This window comes from Perissodus microlepis, chromosome 20 (genome assembly GCF_051167445.1).
Source record: "Perissodus microlepis isolate ML-2025 ecotype Zambia chromosome 20, ASM5116744v1, whole genome shotgun sequence".
NCBI lineage: Eukaryota > Metazoa > Chordata > Actinopteri > Cichliformes > Cichlidae > Perissodus > Perissodus microlepis.
In genome coordinates, this window is record NC_140480.1 from 15,605,718 (window position 1) to 15,631,432 (window position 25,715).

At 41.3% G+C, this 25,715-nt stretch overlaps 1 protein-coding gene across 2 annotated transcripts in view; it reads right to left on the reverse strand.

Moving 5' to 3' along the window:
* Positions 1-25,081, reverse strand: part of lamb2 (laminin, beta 2 (laminin S)) — a 47,266-nt gene extending 22,185 nt beyond the window's left edge. For both annotated transcript variants that reach the window (XM_084917874.1, XM_084917872.1), the window contains exons 1-8: positions 24,992-25,081; positions 24,554-24,620; positions 10,547-10,716; positions 10,290-10,425; positions 5,348-5,421; positions 5,065-5,253; positions 4,243-4,306; positions 720-922 (exon numbers count right to left, since the gene is read on the reverse strand). In XM_084917874.1, coding sequence (XP_084774000.1) covers positions 720-922; positions 4,243-4,306; positions 5,065-5,253; positions 5,348-5,421; positions 10,290-10,425; positions 10,547-10,716; positions 24,554-24,584 — 867 coding nt within the window. In that variant the 5' untranslated portion in view covers positions 24,585-24,620; positions 24,992-25,081. The remainder of the gene's footprint in view (positions 1-719; positions 923-4,242; positions 4,307-5,064; positions 5,254-5,347; positions 5,422-10,289; positions 10,426-10,546; positions 10,717-24,553; positions 24,621-24,991) is intronic.
* Between the last annotated feature and the right edge of the window lie 634 nt (positions 25,082-25,715).

The following is a 25,715-nucleotide window of genomic DNA, read 5'->3' on the forward strand; positions in this document are numbered from 1 at the left end:
AATGTTTAATGGTACGTTTGGCGACTGGAATGGGAGTTGAGTAAGACCTAGTCATGTTTCATTTTTCCCACTTTAACTGGCCAAATAAATGCATCCCTTAACTTTGTGGGTTATAAGCATTCATTTTATATTTATGTAGCTGTTTAATAAAATCTCTTTCTGGGCATATATTCATGATCGTCTCTACATAATAACAACTTTATAAATTAATTTATCAAATATGCTAAAACTGTGAGTACTTCTTAGTATTTATATGTCACAAAGTAGTAGTTGTGGGCTTCGAGACTGCAGCCACATATTATATATAGCTTATATTTTATTCAGTTGGATTCAATATTATTTAGATAAGATAAGATAAGATAAGATAACCCTTTATTAGTCCCACACGCGGGAAATTTGTTGGGTCACAGCAGAAAGTGGACAGTTACAGTAGCAAAACTAAAACTGTAGAGCCTAATCACAACTACAGTCAACTCAAGGCACTTTATATGTAAGTTAAAGACCCGACAATAATCAATCAGATGAACCACAATGAGTAAACACTCATCGGGGGTGACGGTGGGAAGGAAAAACTCCCTGTTAAGAGGAAGAAACCTCCGACGTTACCCAATCAAAGTACAAATACATATATTTTTTGCTTAGTTAAAAAACATGTGAGGTTCTGTTTGCATTGGATTTTTCTGATGTCACTGTTCTTTCTTGAAAACTTCATCACTGACCATTCCTTCTACATCATCCTCGATGCCATCAATGGGGGCACACTCTGAGGCATGGCCATAACAAAAGCAGTTTCCACGAACGACAAGCTCGTATATTGCATAGTAGTATTTCTCTTTGATTTCATCTCTGGGGTCCAGCAGGTTGTCCCCAAGCGTGTGAAGCTTGGTGAAATTCACTCTCAAGTTGGTGATCTTTAGCTGGTCTGATGGAAAGAAGACACAGATGGAATGAGCAGAAGAGGAACAGGGTGCAGATATTTTAAGCTTACTAATAATGTAATTCAGTTAAATTCAACTTTATCACAAGCACCTCAAGGCACTTTATACTGAAAGGTATAGACCCGACAATAGAAAGAAAAAAACACCAATCAGACGATCCCCTATCAGTGAACACTGGTGACAGTGGGAAGAAAAAAAAACTAGATGATAGCTAAACTCTTTTAGCTAATGTATGACATTAGTGGGGTAGCGAAAGTAATTTTAAAAAAGGGGTTTATAAAAGATGCACAAAAAAAGCTGTCCATCCCCATTAAACACAACTGTCCAAAGGATCACTGCTGCAGCATGAGGACGTCAGGCAGTGGAGCATGACAGAGCTGAATGTGAGGCAAAGCATTACGCACTAACTGAAGTTAATGATTTGGGATGGTGGAAGGATCAGTTAGCCATCATAGTTCTGAGGTACCTCGACGTTACATTTGTTGCTGCCGCCAGTCCAAACACCTTATATGTACTTCCTTACACTACGGTAAAAATATTTCAGTCATATATGAATTTATTTTTGGCAATATTTTTTTAGCGTCTTAGTTCAAACACCTTTGAGAACTACACCTGTTTGACTTGTTTAATTGTTTGCTATAAAGAGTAGAAACTACAGGTGCTGCTAACTGAATATATCCAGCACAACTTCAGCTTTAAACTGACACCATGTCCAAAAATGACAGACAGTAATGGAATGTGGCGTTGAGAGAGTCCTTCCCTCATCCTGTACCTTAATCTTCTGAAACTATTTGGCATGTGGCTAGGGAAGGAAGCTCACTGCTTTCCAGAGGGATTTGTCTGTCTTTTCAGCCTGTCGACATGCTGGAACATTCTCTGTGGTTATAGTCCAGCTGTTTACCAATAGCAGTCACCACACAAACTAATGTTTATGTAGCATAGTGCATGTTAGAACACAGGACCTTTCCCTTCACTGCGACAAAGCAGAAACCACCCGGGCAAAAAAGAGCCACTATTGTGCGCTCGATGCATTTCGAAGCATTTTTGTTGAAATGATCTGACAAATGATATGGCTTACAGAGTGTATTTTTTATTCTGATCTTGACACAACTTAACAGTTAATATGTTTCTCTGTATTCCAAGCTTGCTCTAGCACTGGCTAAAAACATCATACTACACTCTGAATATGGTACCTTCTGGCTCCAAAACAATGCAAAGATTTTTAAATTGATCTTAATGATGAAGTTTTTTATAGTACAAATCCTGCTGGCTGGTTGACCAGATTCCAAACATTACACAAAAAGCACTGAAAATGTTTCACTCAGTGCACACAATCAAGAATAATATAAAGTTCCTACATATCACAGACCTATAAATCACAGCAGTAATGCTAAAGACATTTTTGCAGAACGTCAGTACTGCATGAACGCTATGGCAAGTACCCGAAAACCAAGTAAAGTTAAGGATTTTGTGTTCTCAACTGAGCTTCCTGTATAATATTCCAGTGAGTGTGTACTGAGTGTGGTCGAAGGATTTAGGTCACAAAAGGTGAATATTAAGTGAGTAATATTATTAGTGTAAATGTGAATCAGTAACGTGCCCTGGGGGGATTCTTCCTCAAGAGACAAAGACACAATTAAACAGCAACCGAAGAAGAACTAAACTGGATATAATTAATTGTCTTGCAAGCAGCAGACATTAAATATAAACAGTTCAGCTGTGAGGCGGTTAGAGTACTACATGTGGAACAGCTCCAGTAACATATTTAACAACTGAGCCGGACAGCCTCTGCTGATGCACTGGAAATCATGCTAGGGTTTCTGGGAAAAGCTCTCATGTCCTGCCAGTCTAAATATGAGGGTTAGGACGGGGAGGCTGCGTGGGAGAGAAACAGCTGCTTTTCACATCTCACCATGTCTTCCACACAGCAGGGTCATGTTTCACACCCCAGAGAGACATGTCACAGCTGAATAACAAGAGCTAATTGTGTCTGCTGGAGTTTGATTTATGATGATAAATGTGAGTATGACTAGAAGGGGAAAAGGGCAGGGGGGTTTTGGTTTGATTTTTTTTTACACATTTGTCGTGGGTGTCTTCTAGTAATATTTCATTTACATGATCATGTACTTCATTATAAGACTGTAACAGAAGCTTGTTTTTACAGAAGCAACTGCTCATCAAGAACTCTTAGGGCAATAATTACTGAGCTGGGCAAATTAAGATATTCACCAATGTTTTTGAAGGGTGGCCTACCAACAATGTACCAACTTCTGAATACGGATACAGCTATGTCGTTTCGGTAATGACCTACTCAATCTACCAAAAGCAGCACAAAATAGCAGATGTGATGAGGGTGGGTGTAATCTAGGACACTGGTGTGGTTTGCTACTTTTTATCTGAAAAACAATACAGAGTAAGAGTAGCTTTACACACGTTTATCCCTGCAACAATGTCAATTTGATTAAACTTTATTTCTATAGGGCCAAATCACAAAAACAGTCGCCTCAAAGTGCTTTATATTGTAAGGTAAAGTCCCTACAATAATACCTAAGCACTTACAGCTTGCTCATAAGAGGTGACAGCGGGAAAGAAAAACTCCCCTTTAACAGGAAGAAACCTCCAGTGGATCCAGGCTCAGGATCCAGTCACCAGGGCAGAGGCTATTCTAGTCTGGGGTGATTGGAGGAAGAAACCACATGGCCATTCAGACTAGAGAAGCAGCAGAAGGGGAATGGACATGTTCTGACAAACTGTGAAAATTTAAGACAGTGAGGGAAAAGGTTTTGAAGAGAGTGGCTGCTATTTCACCAAATCAGACATCCATGTGTAACATCTGACCTGTCAGTTGTGTAGAACACACAAAGAGAACACAGAGCATTGCTTCCTGTCAGACCTTGATCCTGTTGTTAATGAAGTTACTGCAAAGGAAAGTCCACAGCAAACTGTGGATGACCTCTCTGTTCTGAGATGTGCTAACTGTCCGAGATCTCTTAAAAATACATATAAATTACATAAAATACATTACATAAAAACAAGTTGAGAGGCACTTTTCCATTGCTAGCTACTTTCAACTGCTCCCTTGTCACAAGGGGTAGCTCTGCATGCCTTTCCTGACATAACCCCATAAAAGGTTTTGGAGTTGAACAACAACCTTTCACTTGTTAGACGAACATGTAAATGATGCCTGATATGTTTTAATATTAAACCCCAAAAAAGAAAGATTCAGCCAGTATAGACCAGGTGTTTTATCTGTTTAACATTTTTGATGACTGCTGCATGCTGCAGGCTGTTGTGTGGGACCTACTCTGTATAGTCGGGCTATATGGATCCTGAATCCTGATGGCTGGATCCAACACTCTGTAGATGACCTAAGCCGGGAAATAAATATTATGCACATGCGTTACATATGTGTATTATGCCACATCATGTTATATGCATATATGACAAAATTAACAAATAGAAAATGTTAGTTGTCCTTTTTTAGGACAGTAGGTGCTACTTGAAAGCTCAGAATCTGTTAAAAGAAGTGTTGTTATTTTGGAGACCAAACTGACAAAGGACTTGCTACTTAATTTCCAGCCTTCAAAGGATTAGCAGAACAAAATATAGATACTCTGGATATTACTCTGTCAAAAAGGAAAAAACTGAAACAAACAAAACAGCCTACCTCCTTTTTAAAGTTTAATAATTAACACAGAAAAGAACCACACTGACAGATTTTGAGCAAGGCTGTTTCCCCCTGGTTACAGTCCAAGACAAGGTAAGAGAGTGAGAGCAAAACGGCACGAAGACTCTCAGTGAGAAAGTAAATTTCTACACCTAAAGCTACTTTGAGCTGCTCCCTTATTTGCAAGGGCTCAGCAAAGCAGCATTTAATTTGTACACCAAATGCCCTGCATGTTGCAAACCTTAAAAAAGATTTGTGTTTCCCTCCAGGATTAAACTGGGAATTTTTCACTTGCTAGGAAATTTTATAAACTGATACACTACCCGGCTGTAAGTGTGTCCTACGTGTGGAACTACTACAAAAAGCACCTGAATGACAAAGATTTAAAAAATGCTTTAAGATCAAGGTCATTTTCACATTTGTCTCAAATTGGATTAGTGCGTCAAAACAGTCGCTCACCTCTCCCTCTGTCGATGGCTCAATATCAGAGTATCGTGACTCACATATGATGTCATTTATGTTACGCAGAGGACCCTGTGAGACTCCAGGAAAGACAGCGGCACAGTCATGGGCAAAGTAGCGGTAGATCTGCCAGGTACGACCAAAATCTGCTGAACGCTCAATCAGCATGGCTGCTGGCCGGAAAGTCTGTAAAAGAACAACGCCTTTTTGTTTCATATATGATTTTGACTGCATCTGAAAATATGAAGGTCAAAATAATGATCTGTGATATTTTTCTAACCTTGAACGTCATAATCAAGTGAGTAAAATGAAACTCTGCTTCCAGATCCAGCTGGATAAAGACATCCGACTTTCCTGTGGGAACAAAGACAAGGAATGGCAGAGATGTTAATAAGGCTCACTCGTTCTGTATCTGCTAATGTCCGTCAGTTGTTTTGCATGAAGAATTTATAAACTGCTTACATTCAAATGATCATTTCCCACAGATGGATGTCACAGAATAAAGGTTAATGGCATTATGTGAAGTGGTAACCACACACTTGGCTGGTGGAATGGATCCTTGACAGGAAAAACATTCACTGTTGGCAGGAGAAATGTGGAGTGCCTGCCGGAAAGGCCCACGTACTTCCTGAGGTGTAGAGCTCTCTGAAGGGCCACTCTACTTTCACTCTTGTTCTCCTTGTTTTGTGTTAATTCTGCAGTAACAAAGCCAAAAGGATCTTTCCATAGTACTAATAAAATATTTTGGGCACTAGACTCTGCCCGTGTTGCTGTATCATCTGCGTGTAGATGCTGCTGTGTGGCAGTGGAAGTGGCAGAGTAAGAACATCCAGAGTTTCAGTGAAAGTGTTCTGAAACTCATGCACCTTCTTCCATGATGCTCTCTGCACAGCTCATTTTTGTAAGAGCCCAGTCCCTATGGTTCCTTTCAGGCCTCCTGTCGCTTGCACGTCTTTCTTGATTCTTTTTTTCTTACACCAATGTGTTATTAGACAATAAGGTCAGACTCTCTTAGACTAGAACGACAAGCACACTCTACTATGAAGCTGATGAGGCACAGAAAAGACAAAAAATTAAAAGAAGAAGGTTGAGGAGAAAAAGAGGAGAAAGTAGATTCTGACCTTTATTATAGATCAGTTTTTGCTTTATGTAACTGAATCGAAACACACATAATGAGTTTGCACACAACACACCTGCTCCACTGAGCACCTGACACTCATAATTCTGTTGAAGGCTTATTTTTTGCCTGATCCTTGTACACTGCTCAAAAAAACAAATGAACACTTTAAAAACACATAGTGGAGGAAAAAAATATCTATACTGGTCTATATCATCTAGACTGGGCTGGGAAATGTGTTAGGAATGAAAAGATGCCATGCTGTTTGATGGTAATTAAAATGATACATCTACAGAGGGCTGAATTCAAACACACCCCAAAGTGAAAGAATGATGTGGTAGGCTAGTCGATCTTGCTGAAATTTCACTGCAGCTACTCAGATGCTACTCAGTTTGTATAGCCTCATGTGCTTGTATGCATGCCTGACAATGTTGGCCCATGCTCATATAATGAGACAGATGATGACAGATGGTGTCCTGGAGGATCTCCTCCCAGATCTAGACCAGAAGACCACTGAGCTCCTGAACAGACTGAGGTGAAACTGGGCAGCATCTAATGGATCAAAACATAATCTGTGAAAGTACAGGGTGCCAGTGGTGGACCTGCCGATTCTGGTATTCTATAGCAAATGCCAGCTCTCCTAGAGTAACTCCCTCTTCTCGAGTCTCCTCCATGGCTTTGAGATGTGCTGGGAGAGACAGCAAACCTTCTGGCGAATGCACATACTGATGTGCTACCCTGGAGGAGTCGACCAATAGGCACCCTTACCTCTGAAACCATTCCTGTTTTGGAGGTTGTCCCATTGTTGCCCCTCTAGTTCACCTGTTATTAAATTCAGTAACACCAAAGCAGCAGAAAATGATTAACAATGCCCTCTGCTACTTGATCAATATTCAAGAAATTTAACAGAGTTGTAGCTCCTTTAAATTTTAATAATCCTACACTTTTTTGTGTGTTTCCTATATTTCCCCATGTCTGCATCAAATTGTTTTTGTGAGCTTGTTCTTTGTTCCTGTCAGTTAATTTCCTGTTTTATTTTGAAGGTCAGTCCCTTGTGTGGCTTTCTGTGTTTTAAATTCCCTCCTTGTGTTTTATCCTCATCCTCATTGTTGTCCTGTCCTTTTATTGGACTCCTTCTGTTTTCATCAGGATTCTTAATCACTGCCTTTGGTTATTTCCTGTTGCTTGGTTTGGTTGTTTGGTTTTTGCTTTTTCCTGCATGTCCTTGTAATTTATGCATGCAATCCCAGGAAATGGGCTTTCTATTTAATATGTAAAGACAATCAACGCACTGTGTCCTTATCAAAGCGGCCTTCTGTGAGCGCTGCCACATTCACCAAACAAATGCCACAAAGATGCCATGGAAAAAGCTGCAGCTACCAGGAGTAAAAATAGTCACTGTACTTCCTGCCCCTCTTTTTCTTCTTCTGTTTCTCCCCAATCTATTCTGGGTCTAGAGCTTCACAGTGCTGTCATCAACACCACTCTGTTACTGTGGAATGACTCACAAACAACTAAAACGAGCACTGTGTCAAATTGGCCAGTCATGCACAGATCCTTACGACCACTTATAGTGATGAAGAATTTAACTCACCTGAAAAAAAAAACAGTTACAGTTTGTTCCTCTTCCTGTTTTTATTACTGTGCACCACCCTGTCTTAAATATTCCACTTATTCTCACTCTTATCTTGACATCAGAGTCTTAACTTTTCATCTTCTCCTTTTCCCTCACTCTGTTCAGATGCCACAGCATGCAGAGCTCACTCTGTTATTAAGGACATCTGTAGCTGGTCAGAGGAGGCCACAGTGTGTGGTTGAGTGTGTGTGTGTGTGTGTGTGTGTGTGAGTTTGCGTGTATAAGTGTACAAAACTAATACTGTATTTCTCCGGTGGTGTCCGGCAGCCTCGCCTCTGTCAGTGCACTTGCCATAATCAGTGTGTGAATGTGTGTGTGAATGGGTGAATGACTGAATGTAGTGTAAAGCGCTTTGGGGTACTTAGGGACTAAGTAAAGCGCTATACAAATGCAGGCCATTTACCATCTGGCTTGATTGTGGTTTGGGTTATGTGGCCCAGGATCATAGAAAACAGGTCTGCCCCAGATCTGGTATTAAGCTGGCACTTCTGACTGACCGGTGTCATGGCAGGTTGTATGTCAACCAGATGTGGGCCAGGTCTGGCAATGATGGCACTATTTATGTTCCTATTTTCCTATTTTAGTTAGAAGACCCAAATGCCATGTTGCAATACTATACTGCTATGGTAGCCAACGTTTCAAATGCAGGTTTGACAGGTTTGTGAGTTTACACTTTATCCAAAACCTAGTGACGGTTTACTCATCTTTGCTAGTGGGCAGCTGAAGCTCAGGAGGTAGCACAGGTCACTTACTGATCAGAGGGTTAGTGGTTCGATCCCTGGCTCCTCTAGTCTGTATGTCAAGAGTGTGAATGTAGTTAGGAAGCACTTAGTTTAGAGAAAGTTTGTGATTGGATGAATATGGCATGTTGTATAGAGCACTTTGAGTAATCCGGGAGAGTAGAGAAGCGCTATAAAATAATTTCTCCATTCACTGTCTGAACAGAGTTTTGTCATGTTACTTTTGCACTATTATGTTCCAGCACATTTTGTTATTACATGGCTTGATTAAGGTACACATTAGGCTGACATCTGGGCCAGCAGTGTGTCTGCAACTGGCCCGTGGCTGCACACAACTTACACATGGCCAACATACCGTAAAGAATGATGGCCCTTTTGTGGCCCAGATGAGGTTTACCAGAGGTAATCCACGCATGGGCCAGCACAGGACCACCAGTGTGTCTGCAACTGGCCTTGTGCTGGCCCATCTCAGGCAAGCGAGATCTGGGCCACCAAAGGGCCACCATTCTTTGCGGTATGTGGGCCATGTGTAAGCACATTGTGTGGGCCAGATCAGGGCCATACCAATTTTGCTATGTGGGAATATGATGAGTCTACTGCTCTTATGTCCAGCAGTCTTTAAGCTACATGCTAACATGAATGCTAACATCATCTGGCACATGCTGCTAATATTCGCAAAACACACTAAACACAGAGTACATCTGAGGTTGACAGGAAAGTGTGAAAACTATGCAAAATTTCACGCTAATCTAAGAGATATTTAACAATAACAAAAATCCACTGTAGGTCTCATCAGTCATACAATCATTAAATTAATAAGACAGATTTTCTATTAACCACAAATACAATTTTAAAACTTTATGACATGAACAAATAATGCCTGTGGCTGTGAATTTATTATACTGGGAAACTCACAGTACTAGATTAGAATGATGGTGTAATAAAAAATACAACCATATTAAAATTCAGCTGGAGAACAATGTTTACTGTGCAAAAGTCTTGAGCCACTCCTCATGTCTTCATATTTTGCTTCCAAAGAGCTAGACTCTCTTACAGTTTTAAAGTTGTTTTTAGCAATAGTTCTCCAGGCTTTCTGAAAGTTTTTGAACATTGTTTTTGGACAACAGCTGCTTTTTTTCAGTTATTTTCATTTACAGGTAAAATGGGTTTTTGCACCAACAAGATGATTCCCAAAGAGATTTTATTCAAAAACTTGGCTCTCGGCAAGGTGTGCATTGTATCTTTAAAACTTTTGAGCAAACTGGAAGAGTGGAATAAAAGAAGAGGCAGGTCTAAAAACTATCAGAGGCCTAAAGAAACAGGAAAAAAGTGAAAGCCTATTTGTCAATTCATGTACTGTCCACTGAAGCCTTATCAGAAATGGTCTTAGTGGAAAAGTGGCCGTCAGGGTTAGGGTTTCCGAAGAAGCAAAAGAGGAAGAAAAGGTTGCTGTATGCTAAAGTACGGAGGAATATGAATCTGTGATAGCAGGCCTTATGGAATGATGAATCCAAATGTTTAATTCTTGTTTCAAATCATCATCAACATACATGGAGGAGATCATAAAAGAGGAACAATAGTGAGTATTTTAATAACAGTATACAGGACTCAATGATGGGTGCTTGCTGGTCTGCTTGTACAACTGAGTGGAAGTAAATTAAGATAACAATAATCTCTATGTAAGCTTTAATTGAGCTGAAATCAGTAGATGACCATAAAGTCTCCTCACCATTCTCAGACTGCCACCAGGACTTCTTGCGGTGAGGCTTAAAGGTAGTGATTACATTCTCTATCCGGTGACTGATGGTGTTGTACAGTGGATTATATGGCCGTCGCGAGTCACAGTCAAAACACTTCTTTTCATCCTGCGGCAGGACAGCAAAATAGGAAGTGTGACAGAGTCACAGACAGAATATAGTGAAGAAACACATTTAACTCCTTAAATTCTTACTTGAGATTAAAGCAGAGTTCAACAAAAACACTTACCTGCAAATGACTGACAATGCAGTAAGGCTCTTTCCATCTCATTCCACACGTGGATGAGGCTTTAAGGTTCTTCTCTCGTCCAACCAGTAAATCCCCAGTTGCTGGGTAACAGCTGCCATGGGCACAGCCGTGGCTTTGACTGGGGTCCTGACCAACAGCAACAGTCAGGACTGAAGGAAAGAACACAGGAAATTCATTAAAGCGAACAGGAAACAATGGTTGCATCACTGTCCAGCAGTGCACCCACTCACGGGCTTGAGTTGGCAAGTAAAGCAGACCTAATCAGTACCCTCCATTCTGACCTGATTATTTAGACAACATCACAAGCTCTTATCACTTCCCAAGGAAAAGACTCTAGGATGGGTAGTGAAACTAAACATGTGCAGCTTTGAGTCAATGGAATACTGCTGCATTAGTTTCATCAACATCCATTGTGAGTCCCTGCAAAATATCAAAGAGAAACTTTTGAAATGGTGGCAGATATAGTTAGCAATGGCCCTTTACATCAGGAAATTCTCACATCACCGACTGTAAGGAAATAATAGGAGCTAATGGTCAAAAATAACTATGTACAAATTAGTTTGCTTCTACAGATCATCAATGATATTATATATGAAACTGAAAACACAGATTTCAGTGACCTCTGTGTCCATATCTGTACAACAGCATGAGCAGTGTGACATCTGTGCTATTGTTCTTTGTGCATTTTGACAGTGTAGCACTTTTGTTAATAAAGATATACTGTACTGGCCACATACAAAGAATAATGCTCAGCTACACAAAAAACAAAACAAAAATCTGATTTTATCAATAAGTCATAGCTGAATTCTCAATCAAACAGTAGCAAGAAATATTTCAGTGTTGGGACAACATTATGTCAAAGCAGCTCTGAAGGTTAACAGGCTCTGATGTGTTCCAAAGAAATGACCCGAGCACAGGCGCTGGCTAAAAGCCAAATATGGGAAGAAGCCAATGCAGGTTTCATTTTTATTGATGGTGATTATAATAAGGATGTGATTATTTACTCTAACCCAGACTCGTAAGCTACGTAAAAAAGCAGAAACACCTGTTTTTATAGATTTGGTGAGCACCACAAAGTACCGAGACAGGGCGTCTAGGTGATACAAAACTAGAGCCTCGCTGTGACTGAACAGCAGTGCTATGTGTGGGAGTTAAAATAAACCTCATAAACTTTCATGACAACCAGCAGCAGCCATCACACATTCCACCGGACATCTTGACGTGAGTTCCTCCTCCTGGGACCTCTGATCGTTTGTGTATGTACTGCTATGAGGAAACTGGTATGAGACAAGACCTTCGGGTGCTTGTTGTCAGTCTATGGGCTGTCAAATAACAGGTGTTTCTAATCCTCCCTCCCTCTCTATGAATGCACTTTAAATGGCCCTAAAAGATAAAATGCTAACACTTAACAACTTACTATGAACTTTTTTTGTAGCAGAATAAACTACATGCATTTATTGAGATCTTGGTGAGCCAGTGGGATTCTGAAAGCCTTTGGGCAAGGCTCCAAAACTTAACTGACAGCACAATGACAGCACACTTATTTTGAACCTTTTATGTGACTCAGTTTCAGCTCATTTTCTCAAGAGGGAGTAATGTTCGTCTAAATGACCACTGTGAGCCTGCCATGACATCAACCTTCTGCATAATTGGGTGTTTCTGTGAAACACTGATATTTTTAATGCTTACACACATAAGGAAAGACTAGGTGCTATACCTGCTATACCTTTATACTCTCAGATGAGGCAGTTAAAATATGGACAATGCAGGTGACTGTCTGATGTCCAAAGGCAATTTATGCCATAACCTCAGGGCAACAATGGGGAACGCTCTGTCCCCTAAGAGCTTCTGCTTAGATTTTTGTATATGCCCTCGGGCCATGGACCGGTACCGGTCCGTGAGTCGTTTGGTACCGGGCCGCGAGAGTTGAGGCTTGGGTGTGAAATGTATGGTTTTCAGGGTTTTTATCGGTTTTTAGCGTTATTTTGTTATTGTTTTTATCGTTAACTCGGTTTTCCTGGGTCTTGTCACGTGTGTTATGAATAAATCTTCTTTTTTTCGGTACCGGTACTAGTTTTATTTTGTTGTATTTATCCGCGACACCTTAAAGGCCGGTCCGTGAAAATATTGTCGGGCATAAACCGGTCCGTGGCGCAAAAAAGGTTGGGGACCGCTGGGTCAGATGACCTGAGAGCTCGGACAGGAGCCTGATGGCAACAGCGCAGAGGATTTCACATGGACACTGACATATGACACACCCAATCCTGACATACACTACGGAGGAAACCTGTGTTTGCCTGGCATTTGACAAAGTTTCACATTTGTGGAAGCTAAGTGAGCAACAAGCAGATGAGGTCACAGTCTCACACACACCTGTGCATCTACACCAACACTTCTTCTATCTTCTTCTGCATGAAGATACACTCATTAATGTATTTAAACTCATGGCTCAAATGACAGTTTAAAGGCACTTTAACCTTGTATAGCCCCCCTTTTTAAGTGAACAACTGTGTGCTTGTTGATTACACAAAAGACACCTGTTAGAGGATTTGTTGAGCAGTTATTATTATCAAATAAATCTAACATTGAGAGGAAACTGAGCGAGTCAGGTGGATGGTTTGATGGGTGAAAGAAAAAAGAGAGACAGCCTTTGTGCAGACAATGAGAGGATATACACAGATGCTACTTGATACCTATTTGGGAAACTACTGACACACTCTCAAAGGTGTTCATGTGTACATGTATCAGAGGTGGAGAGGAGAGGGTGGAGGAGTAAAACAGACATCTAATGTGTCGTGTAATCACTAGGTTTCTGGATGTCTTTTATCTCTCTGTGAAAAATTCACCGGCTTTACGCTGTGCTCCCAGGATGACATCACCACTTGTAAAAACAAGACATGTAGGATAATGAACAGATTGGTCACAAAGACGGTGCTGCACCATAAACCTCCATGCAATTGGAAGACGCCAACTTGTCTCAAAACACTCACTAACTAAGCACTTAGCAGTGATGAAGCTTAAAAAAGTACAATGCAAAGCAGAAGCAGGGACTATTCACCCTCTAAGTTAAAGCTGTAACTTTCATTCTGAAACTAACACATTTCAAAACTTTGAAGAGAGCGGGGATCCTTTTTTAACTTTAGCTTCTCACAGTTTCACAACTGCTTAGCACATGGTTGGCAACTGTTTGCAAACAAGTCAGCATCCTCCATAGAAACTACTGATGACTTCAGAAATCTGCCAACAACCAAAGCAAATGCAAAGGAGGTTGTCTGTGCAGCACCATGTGTTTTACTGCAAACAATTTTTCCTAGCAACAGCAAGCAGCTTTCCACAATCGCCAACTGGCCAGGGAATACATATTTTTTCCAATGAATGAACCTCTGTTGCAACCCCTAAAGGGGGCTGCCAAAAGAAGAAGAAGAGGACAACAGTGATCAGACAGATTTTAAAGGTCCAGTGTATAAAATCTTACCACTAGATGTCACTAAATTGCAGTCTGTATTCCGTTTTCTTACCCCTTACAATTCCAAGTACATAATCCAAGGATAATGCAGAAAAAAACAGCAATGGCCGACTTTTCTAGACTGTTTATCCCCCATTTACCGCAGATGCCAATACTCTTCTTCTGTCTAATGACAGCAGTACTGATCTGAATTGTTGAGGATATCCTGACATTTTCTGTGGGTAAGCACTAATGTCTGTGTCACTGTTAGCTGCTGTTAGCTGGCATTACTGAATGTCTCTTTAAAAGTGGACCTAACATTGTTGGACTTGGACCGTGACCCTATAACCCTCATAGTTTACCAACCAACAAAATGCCATTTGCTCATTCTGGCTTATCGGATGATCTACTTTTGTTTTAAATCAATTTACATTGCATATCTTTGCTTTTACCTTTGAACTTTTGATCACAAACATGCACTAAAAACAAGAGGGAGCAGTATTAGGGTCAAGGAAACTAGCTTTAATCATTTAATCAGTTTTTCAAGAACATAATAAAAACTGCAGCACTGATAATTATTTTGATGACTGATGGAAGTGAGGGGATGTCAAGGCCCATGTCACAAGGACAATCCAGTGCATCAGCTGCTTCCTTCCTTCTTCTCCTCAATTTTTCTGATATACTGTCATTAAAGGAATGCAAAGTGAAACGTGGGGTGACAGCTGAAAGAAAAAAGGGGAGGCTCGGGCACTGCTACTGGTATGTGCAGTGTGTGTGTGTGTGTGTGTGTCACAAAGGCTGCAAAACAGTGCTGTTCAACCAGGCTTTTGTAACACCCTAGTAACACCATACTGAATGTAGCTTATACATCATCTTGCACCCGCATAGCACATTCTTATTTATTTATATTTGTTCTCTAATAATCTTGACATCAGACCATAAAAACTGCTTTTGCTTTCCATGTCGTGTACTACTGCCAACAGCTGTTAACCTATTCTCAGCTCGAGTTAAAAACATGACATGAAATCATTACATTCATGCCCTTGGATGGTTAAATTTGGCTCTCAGGCGAAAGGTCTTCCACATAAGGAAAGTCTCTGACTGTCAGAGGCAGTGATACAGATTAAACTCTGCGGAGCTTTCAGAAATGAATTCACCACCCCCGATACACACACACACACACACACACACACACACACACACACACCTCCTCCAAGTGAAGTCTGCTTTTATTAAGGGTTCGCACTATCAAGGTGAATTTTGTAGCTTTTCCAGCACATTCCCAAAAAACAAGGATGCACGTTTCACTTCACATCACCTCAGTAACAACACGTGAAAATTAAAACAAATCATCCTAGGTTGATTTAAATGCCTTTGTTACCCTTTTGCTAAAACAAAGAAAAACGCACCACACAACAATACTAAAAGGATAAGGTTGCCAGCAAGGCAGCCCAGGTGGAGAAATTTAGCTTTTAGACTTTGCGGCTCATTTTATTTCTCTATCTGATAAGAAAAGTATTCAATCAGATAGTTATTTGTGAATAAAATACAGTTACAATTTCAAGCAGTTTTAAGCACCGCATCCAAAATTCAAACACTTGAAAGGACAATATTAAAATTCAAGCATTTTCAAGCACCCGTACGAACCCTGTTTATTCCTTTCATCCTTGCCACTGATTGCACTCAAATTCTGACCATTCTCTGTAAGCAGACCATATACCACATTAAAGCGGCACTATTTCACAAAACTCTTTAGAAATGTTTCTCAGTTGTCAGCATGAGATGACCTCCTTTGCTCTCAGCATTTACATACTTTACTGTAACTCTTCGCTGCCTAGAGACTGGTGACAGATTACAGAAGATTTCTACCAGTGAAACATTCTCATTGTAAAAACTGGCATGTGGAAAAAAAAGAACAATTAAAAATGTAAAAGTTTGTGGACAGAATCTGCAACCTTCAGTACTTTTTATGACATTGTGTCTGGTTTTATACTACACACCTTCGCCTAACAAACACACAAAGCAAACTGAGAAAGTGAAGGAGAACAGTTTGTTAGAACGATACTTTTCACTCAGTACCAACTATATTAGCTAGCCTAAGCTTAATATATTGTTAGTTTTTCAAAGTCAGCATGCATAATCTGTGCAGAGATGAAACTGCACTGCAACAGCTGTGATAAATCTGAATGGTAGTGGGCTAATATGTCAAGTACTGATATCACCTCCAACTAGAAGCCTGCAGCTCACTACAGGAATAAATCAGCTACACTTTGTTTGCACAAAGCTGTAAAACGGTTTTCCTTCTTTCAGTTTGCCTCTTTAATTTCCTTAAATTGGTTACTCAGCTGTACCCATCTAATCCACAGACTAATGAAAACCTCTAGCTCTGTGTGTGTGGGATGTGACATCAGCGTGGTACATTCCAGAAGCACGGTCTGGCAAGACACAGTTTGCTGTCACATGAACCAGTGTAAACTCTGCAGGAAACCAAGGCAAACAGTCAAAAATTGGACTGAAGAGAAAGCACGTAAGACACACATATTTGCTGGGAGAACACAGACAATACATGCATCCAACATTAATAAAATGATGGAACGGTCAGATCCAATATTAGCTCACCCGGGGAAGTGAACAGACAGGATTAGCATCATTTAAGAGCTGCATGACCTAAGACAGTGTGGGACTAGAAGGCACCACAGATATGTTTAGCAGTCACCATGGCATAGCTGCTTTAAGGGCCCGGCAAACAGAAGTCAACTGCTTTTATTTTTAACTCCTCCTAGCTAATTAGTTTACATTCCCCTTCCATGCGTCTCCGTCCTCTCTTTGCTCGGCACTTAGCTGATGGACGGTTAACTCCCACAGCCAAACAACCAGCTGGTCTTCCTCCTCCTCACCTCACAGCTCACCTCCCATCTTTCTCCTCCCTTAATGTCTACTGCACCGGGAGGTCAGAGTGGTGGATTCACCGCTCTGACCTCCCGCTCACCTTGTTCATTACTGAAAAAGGCCTCCTTCCTAAAAATAGTTGCTAACCTTGATGTAACCCATCATTTAAGTAAATGATGTCCAGAGCAGAGACGATACTGTGTCTGTATTTCTTACTTTCTTGTTAGAGATTCAAGGCTAAGCGTAGGGCCCATGACAATCTTGACATCTGTCAAAATTCTTGTAAAATCTAATAAATCAGTGGCTGAGACAAAAGTTTTACTGAATAGGAGCAAAATTATTTCTTTATTATCTCAAAATTATTATTACAAAAGCAGGCCCTAAGAGCAGGGCCATGGATCTTGGGAAAAATGTCATAATCAACAAGGCTAACATGGAGGGCTCTAGTACGCTTTCTCTGAGAAATCTTACAGATGCACACCATAATTCAAAACTGCAGTAACTGGAGTTACCACAGACACACAAGCCATTATTTACACATTTCACTTCATTTACACATGAAGTCTTAAACCAATTAAAGTTTGTATTTCAAATCATTTCTATAATAAAAACTCCGGCGTCTCCTCTGAGCCTTTCCCAACTGTTTATTACTGACCGCCTGCATTGATATCTAAAACACAAGAGTTTCAGTGAGCAAGGCCAGACGCTGCCCATTACACAGACTGTTACATTAACAAGGCATGGCACTGAGAAGCAGCTGGTTGGAATAGAGGATACGCTCACATTCCTGTCCCGTCCTGGAGATGTCTGAGCTGCTCCGCGCTGGAGAGAAAATATGGAACAAGACACTGCGAGTAACAGGTGGGCAGGGGAGTGAGGAGTTAGAACAATGTCTGTTTTTATCTTAGCGGTACGGGAAACATGCTAAGTGCATTTAGCGGCCACCCCGCAAGCCGTCATTCCCACATGTCTGTTGCTACTGAGTACTTACATCCAAAGAAGCATCAACGTGAAGCAGAGTGCATGATTTTGATGCATTTTGTTTCTTCATCAGGGAATGAGCAAATGGGAAATTCACATGCATTATTCAGCTACATCAACACAATCAAATGATAGATTGCATGAATAATTCATATATTCGTGAGTTTATCCAGCATAATCTCCATCTTATGGAGATTAAACTGGTCAAACAGGCCTACAAACTGGTGGCCTGTCCAGGGTACACCCCATCTTTCACCCTGTTGCAGCTGGGATGGATGGAAGGAGTCAAGACCTAACTTTGAGTGGATATATATCCATGCTGTGCAATTACGGTATCTTTAAATGCTGCTGATGTTAAAGTCCCCACTGCAAAACTGGCAAAATAGTAGAGTCCCATCACATAACACCTACAAAGTGTAAGCTTTATGTGATGAGAGGGAGTTATGGAAACACTGCAGGTCAGATTTTGCAGGATTGTGTGAGATGTTGGCTGTAACCTAAAAATGATCTACCAGCCACACTCCCCCTGCCATGTTGTCTAAAGGTCAATAAATCCACCAAATACGAGGCACACATGGCCACCAGATGCTGGGTGCAGCTTTTCCTTCGGTCATTTAACCAAAGAGACTGCACTCCTGTGGGTCTCTTTAGTGATTACGGTGCTGTGTATTTGCCTTGGTGCTCAGCAGCTGACCCAGAGCACTGAGCAGACTCCATACTTGTTTGCTGGACGTGCTAATCAGAGTGCCTGATGAAGAAAATCTGGTTCCACTTAGAGGGAAAACTGAAAGCATCACATGGGACTTGAAATTAGCATTTAGTGTGTTCTATTCTTGTGCTCACATTCCTGTATGTGACTCTAAGTGACTTTAATAACATAATTGCACTGTGTCGGCTTGATAAATGCTGAAATTGCCACATGTGTAAAAGAGAGGAGGGTAACCTTTGTGTGGCTTGAGGCTTAGGTCAGATCCTCTGAGCACAATTTAAAATACACTGGGGAATATTGCTTTCATGAAGTCATTTTGTAATACCAGGTCTGAACTGACAATGACCCCATTAGTCCCTTGAGAGAGGAGCAAAGGTAACCAAGAATTGTTAAGTTTTCTGTATATCAAACTGGGTCTTTTGCATTTATATTCACCCTTTTTTCACTGCTGGAGCTCGGGGCAGGTGTGGCACACTTACAGGAAATTCCCCTTATAAGCTCCTCCGGCCTTTCTCTTTCCACTGCAGTGTGGGACCTACTGGATTCACAAGGTGAAACAATGACGTTTACCTGAAAAAAAAAACACTCCCAAAAAGAGGACTAATGGGGTCTGACTCAGTACAGACAGCAGGCTCTTCTATGTACCACAATCTGCAGCAGCCACAAAAGAAGGTTTCTTTTTTTCCTGCATTGAAGCAACAGCCATTGTAAGTTTTATGAGTAGAAAGAGAGGTGTGGGGAAATACGGAGATAGAAAATGGGTGCAGTATTTGTAACATGGCGGGGCAAACACAATGACCTAAGACCATAAGGCCACAGTGTAGGAGCTTGTATGTTTGCCTGAAAGGAGCAAGATATAGATCCACTTGCAAAAATGTAATGTAGTCATTAAAATCCAGGTTTTCATTAATGTGTAATAGCCTGTAACTATGACTTAAAAAAAACAAGCCTCCAAAATCCTTGGAGGCAGTATAATATTCAATGAAGTACATTTTTAATGCATCATTTTGTGGAGTATACATATCTGATTTCAGCAATAAATCATGGATTGTTCATTCAGTGACTTGGAACATATGAAACAGCTAGCCCAAGGTTACAAGAAACATTATATATGTACATGGTTACATGTGGGGGTGTGTGTGTATGCGCACGTGCATGTGTGTGTGTGTAATTACAGGGCTCCAAGGTGAAAGCACCATACACTGTGACTTCTTCCACTGCAACTCAAGTAAAATTTCAAATATCTCAAGAAAATACTAAGCACACCAAATCCATCCTTTCCTTCTTCCTTTCTTCTTCTCTTTGTCTCGACTTCATCCCCCTTTTCCTTCTGTCCTTCCTCCCTTCCGTCTCCTTCCTTCAACCCTCCCACACTGCAGCGTCACATTCTAATTGCTGCTTGTCTGCTATCAGGTGTGGTCGTGTCTGAGAGTGCTTTTTTAACAAGCTATGCTACAGAACTCCATTAATCCTGTTATTGGACTTAGCCTGTGGCTCGTAGCAATAAAAGCTCCTGGCATCTGACAAACATAAAGACAGTGCAGCCACAGTTTTTGGAAAGGAAAAGGACATTCATATTTGTGCTTCTTGTGGATATTGGAGCCGCATCTTACTGAATAAAAAGTATTCATTCATAACATCATTCATAACATTTGCTGAAAATAATTTGTTAATCTAGCATAAAAACTGCTTTCCTTTCATACTTTTGATTGCACACTCACATCACAAATCGTCCTTACTTCCTTTGGATGTATATTCTGTTCCAATGGATGATGCTCATACTAAGCATGAACAAAGATTGTGTGAACAATTAATCCATGTTGACCAAAGGCTCAGGCTTCATAACTCTTTAACATGTTTATTCCCTTCTTTGATCTTTATGGGATTAGTCTCATCTCAAGGAATCCTTGCTAGCTATGAGCACAGAAGCCCCACCCACCTGCTGCTCAAACCTTCTGTTTACAAAGGGAAACCAATCAGAAAACAGCTGGCCTAAAGTGAGAGTGTCCTTAACCTCTAAAACAGGGAGGAGCTAAAACATGATGAGCAGAATAGGCCCACTTTAAACTACACCGTGCTTTCCCTAGTCTCACCTGTTTCTGTGAATAATACTGATCATTGTGATTTTTTTCAAAGTGTGTTATGTCATTAACATTTACAGTGGCTAACTAAAGCTATGTGTCTGCAATCATGTGTCTTCATACGACAGGTCACAGGTCACGCTTCTTTACAACTGCGCATTCGTTCTCCTTGACACTCACAGCAGCTCCACTCAGGTTCATAACTTCACCAGCCACTTCATTGTTTTTAATGAGGCCAGCACCATTTCCTATTCCTCTCCATCTCCTCCCCTTCCTCAAGTCCTCCTTCCTTTAGTTTATCTGCACCTCCCCTTTTCATCCAGTAAAGCTCCTGCCCAGGAAACCCAACTCACGGTCCTTTAGGGTTAGGGTCCTTTAGGGTTAGGTTTACTCTCTCCCTCCACCCCTGTGCCTAAAGTCTTTCTCTCCCTCTCCTTTCTCATTGTCCTGATTCTATCCTGATTGTACCCCCCACCCCCCTTCTATTTAATCAGGCTCTCTCTCCCCCCCTCTCTCTCTGTTTCTAGTACTGGTGGTTAGCAGGCTTTAGTGCGCCATTGTTCTGGCATCTGCACATTTCCGGAGGCTGTCGCTTACAAAGGCTTTGGGAACACACTCTCTCGTTCCCACTGCCTAACCAGCTCTCACCTGCCCACACACACACACACACACACACACAGGAGGAGGGTATCAGCAGTTCAAAAAAGCCAAATTCCTACACACATAAACCTGCAAGAAAGGTGTATTACAGAGGATTTACTTTGTGCGATGAGGCAATCCAGATCCCTTTTTTATGTTCAGGTTTGCTTGCTTTCTTTTCTTTCTTATTCCCAGCTCTTTCCTTTCGTTCCTACAGAGTAATGATGAGTTGGTGCCTCCTTCAACTGCACTTTAAATGGTTTCGAATACTAAGGAATCACAGACAGACTAAAGGTAGGTGTCTAAAGGTAACTAGCCTTTTTGCCAGAGGTTATCTGCGCTTCACCAACACATATGGCCGTCTCGCTGCAGCTCCTACTTCTAACTGGAGTCGTGAAGAAAAGAAACTAGCATGTGAAAAGAAAAGAAGAGTGAAGGGATGGCTGACTCTTTTGTTCCTGTGATCAGCCTGAGTCCTTTCTCGCTTTTGTCGCACACACATAATGACACACGCCAATTAACCCCTCCTTTGACCTGTGGGTTTGGAATTGACCCTTGACCTCACAGCTCATCCTCAGAGACATCTGAATGGACACCTCCCAATGTTAGTAATGACAGCGCGGGAGGTTTATCAGGTCAAACACTTCCCACCTCTCTCTACTTATTCCAGCTGCTAACACTGAGATTTTGACCATAAAGATTATTTTGAACTGTGAATGCAAAGCTACACTATTAGAGTCCAAGGATGATATAATGGCGCTATAAATGACACACAATAGGTCCTATGCCTACTGATATACTTGGTCAGTCTATTTATCTTTAATTCTTATTTATGTTTGGCAGTGGGTTAGCTTCCTCTGTCTGAAAATGATCCTCAGGAGTCATTTGTCAAATCAGAGTTCACCACATTAATCGTTCCTTCTGTCCATTTAGTAAACTTTAGCTGAAGCCTGTGAGCTCCTGAAAAAGTCACCTTTAATCAAACTCCTGAAAGTATATAGCGTTGAAGATTAGACCAGAAGCAAAGACGTATTTTACTTTTAATTGTTGGTAATTGACGTGTTGAAAGCTCTTGTTAATCTGGTTCATGAGCTGTGCGCTGGCTGTGACTTGATCAGGTTTAATTGACAGAACGCCATCATTACATTTGGATTTGAGTGCTGTTAATTGCTTAAAGATAAAACACGAGTACATGGCTTCTATCCTCTGCAGGGTTAAGCCCACAGTCCATGGCTGGACTGAACTGAACCTTGCTCCATGTCATTTCCATCTCTCAGTCTTCTCATATCCTGACTCTCCCAAAAACTGTTTTCATTTTGCCAGGAATTTTTGAGGAATCATATTTATAGCCCACTTTATCCCTTTTTCCTTCTTGAGTCACTGAATGGGAAAACTGAGAATCAACTCTGACCTACACTTTACCTGCGTGGTTACATTTTCTACTGATACCCTTAAACAACACACACAGGCCTGCTGTGTGCAGAGTGAAAGGCTTATTGCTTGCTGTAATTGTTTCTCCTGTCCATGAACCACAAGCGTGGTTGTTCCATGTTCTTGTGGTGCGGCTGCCAAAAGCAGAACTTGTTCTGCTCATCAGTGGATCTCTTGAATAGAACTACTGTGGCCAACTGCCGACATCTGTCCACCACAACAAGTTTCTCTCCAGGGAAGCACATGAGTGATGATTCCGAGGACCGACACCACAGCAAGCTGGTAAGTGAGCCATCCGGCAGGAAAAACGCAAGACAAGAAGGACCGGGGCTGGCTGGTTAGTAGTATATGAACGTGATGGGATTATGTGGTGCTTTATTGTCCGCCTGTGTAAAAATGTGTACAAAAGCAGCTCTGGGTAAACCATTACAGGCACCAAAGGGCACGGGTATATTAAATTCAGACAGGTTTAGAAAGAAAAAAAACTGTCCTGCAAAGTTTATTCTGATGTGACTCTGAGACATTAAGGCCAGCAACACTGACAGAACTTCAGTCCTGAAACCTCCCACTAAACTCTGTCAGCCATCACAAAGAGCTGCAGATTTGATCAGTGAGGCCTGACAGCAGGCGCTCATAGACTTTAACTGCAGCAATAAGCACACTCGCTTCTAGCTGCAAGGAGCAACACATTCAAATGCATTTACTGACGGTTATCAGGCAGTGAAATAGAGGTGTAGCTCACAACCTCTCGGCTTGGAGTGGAGCCCACATGTACATGTAAGTTGCGTTAAACAAATGAAGGATGCAGTGAAAAGAGATTTGAATCAGATATGTCTTTGTATTCAATTCTTAGCTTCATTGCTGCACACATTCAATACTGGACACACACACACATTCACCTAGAAGATTACTTAGAAATGATAGAGACCACATTATCTACCAATTGATCCCTGGCTGCCCCAGCCTGCATCTTGCCCGTGGATACTTTGGCGAGATACTTAACCCTGAGTAGCTCCCGATACACTCATTGGAGTGTGAATGTATGCGCATGGGTGAGTGAGCCACATTCTATAAACCTGTGTGTTTACCATTTACATCCAGAAAGTATGTAGGCGCTAGATGTGTGCAGTGGGTGTCTCTATTTGCAGATTCAACTGGGCCATTTTAGGAGGACCGTAAAACACGGTAACACCACCCAGAGAAAGACAGAGACGCAGACAGACGACCCCTGAGGCCCTGAAGGCACCAGGGACCCTTAAAAAAGAAACACCAGCTATCTTATCTCTGCACAGGGAAATGTAAAAGGCAATCCCTTGAGCCTCACATCCAGACTACTGTTTCTGATAGTGCCTTGGTATAGTTCCTGACTCCAACCATCGAGGCTTAGAGAAATCTTTTTAGAGTGTAAGCCACTTTGAAAGAAATGTTCTTGACTCTTGACTTTTTTTGCTTGCTGTAAATGAGTTTGCAAAGCAGTTTTCTTCCCTGTTTTCCATCATGACAAGTGAAAACTGTGCTGATCACGGCACATTCTCACTGACAGGGACTCTATGAACCAAGTGCAGGCATCAAGGGAGTATGACCCCGACCATCTCACTTCACTGCTATTATTATGTTGTATTCCCTACACGTCTTTGAACTCAGCATTTACAGGATTAACAAAGCTACACATCTTCCACCGACTAATCAAAGCAGGACCAGTGACCTGAAGTCGCTCGATAGCCGCCATATCCGTTCAGTGAATCGCTTCTGAGGGTTTGTTATGGAGCAGAAAACACGGAGTGACTTCAAAGGGTGCGCAGGTTACTTACCGCAGAGGAGCACCGCAACCGAGGCTCGCATCTCTGAGCGCGCATCCACCCGCTGGGCCGCAGCAACCTGCCACACGCAACACACTCATCATTAGACATACACAGTAACAACTAAAGGCGGGTTTTGTGTTACTGGATGCAAATTGAGCGTTGGGAAAAGTTAAAAATGTGGGAAAAATTGAAGCTTTGATTTTTTTTTTCAATTGACCAACAATTGAAGTGCAGAGGACAACCAGGACTCCTTCACAGACTTTTTTTCATCCACTCTCTGTTTCTACTGTTTAAATCACCGTTTGCCACTCTGTTCTCTGTAAACCGGTTCACTAAAGGAGAAAAAAAAGTATAAACTGCTTTCAACTATCCAGCGAGCTAAGTATAACTGATTGTCTCTTATTTCAGAAATGAACTGATCATAAGCATTATCTTAAACCTTCTCACCGTTTGTGTCGCGTTTCCAACGTTTCCTTCTCTGCTGCCCCTCTTCGTCCACTTGTTGCGGAGTTCCCGGACAGAAGCGGAGCTGAGCAGTTCTTCTGCTCCTGCTGCTCTGCCTGGGAAACCCCGGGCCGGACTTACTGGAGCGGAGTTTCTTAATACGCACGCAAATGAGCGGAATCCTTGGGTCGCGAGTTCGATTCCTTCAGTGGGCAGATGAAGCACACCCAGTTGCCTTTCTTTAAATGAGTTTTCGATTAGTTTAGAAAGATAACAACTGGACTTCTTTATGTTTTGTGAACAAAACATATTATTATTATTATTATTATTATTATTATTATTATTATTATTATTATTATTATTATTATTAACACATCATCATCCAGAGCCGTCTATTCAGCTGTTTAGTCATGAGTCCATGCAAATCCATTTACAGTATCTTCCACCAATCTGCCCACCCACACACACACACTATATTACAATAGGTTAACTTCCAGCAGATTATAAGTAATGTATACAGTAACTTTTAAAATTATTCCTATATGAAATATGACTAGGCCGCAGTGCTTAAGTAAATAAACATACAAGGAAAGTTATGGTGTTGTGCCAAAGAAGTTACCCCTGCCAGAAATGTTACTGTCCTCAGAGTAGGAGGTTCTACAGGTGAGTCCATAGGTGTTGGTACTGGATCCATAGCACAATACTTTCTTTTTGAGTTCATTGTCAT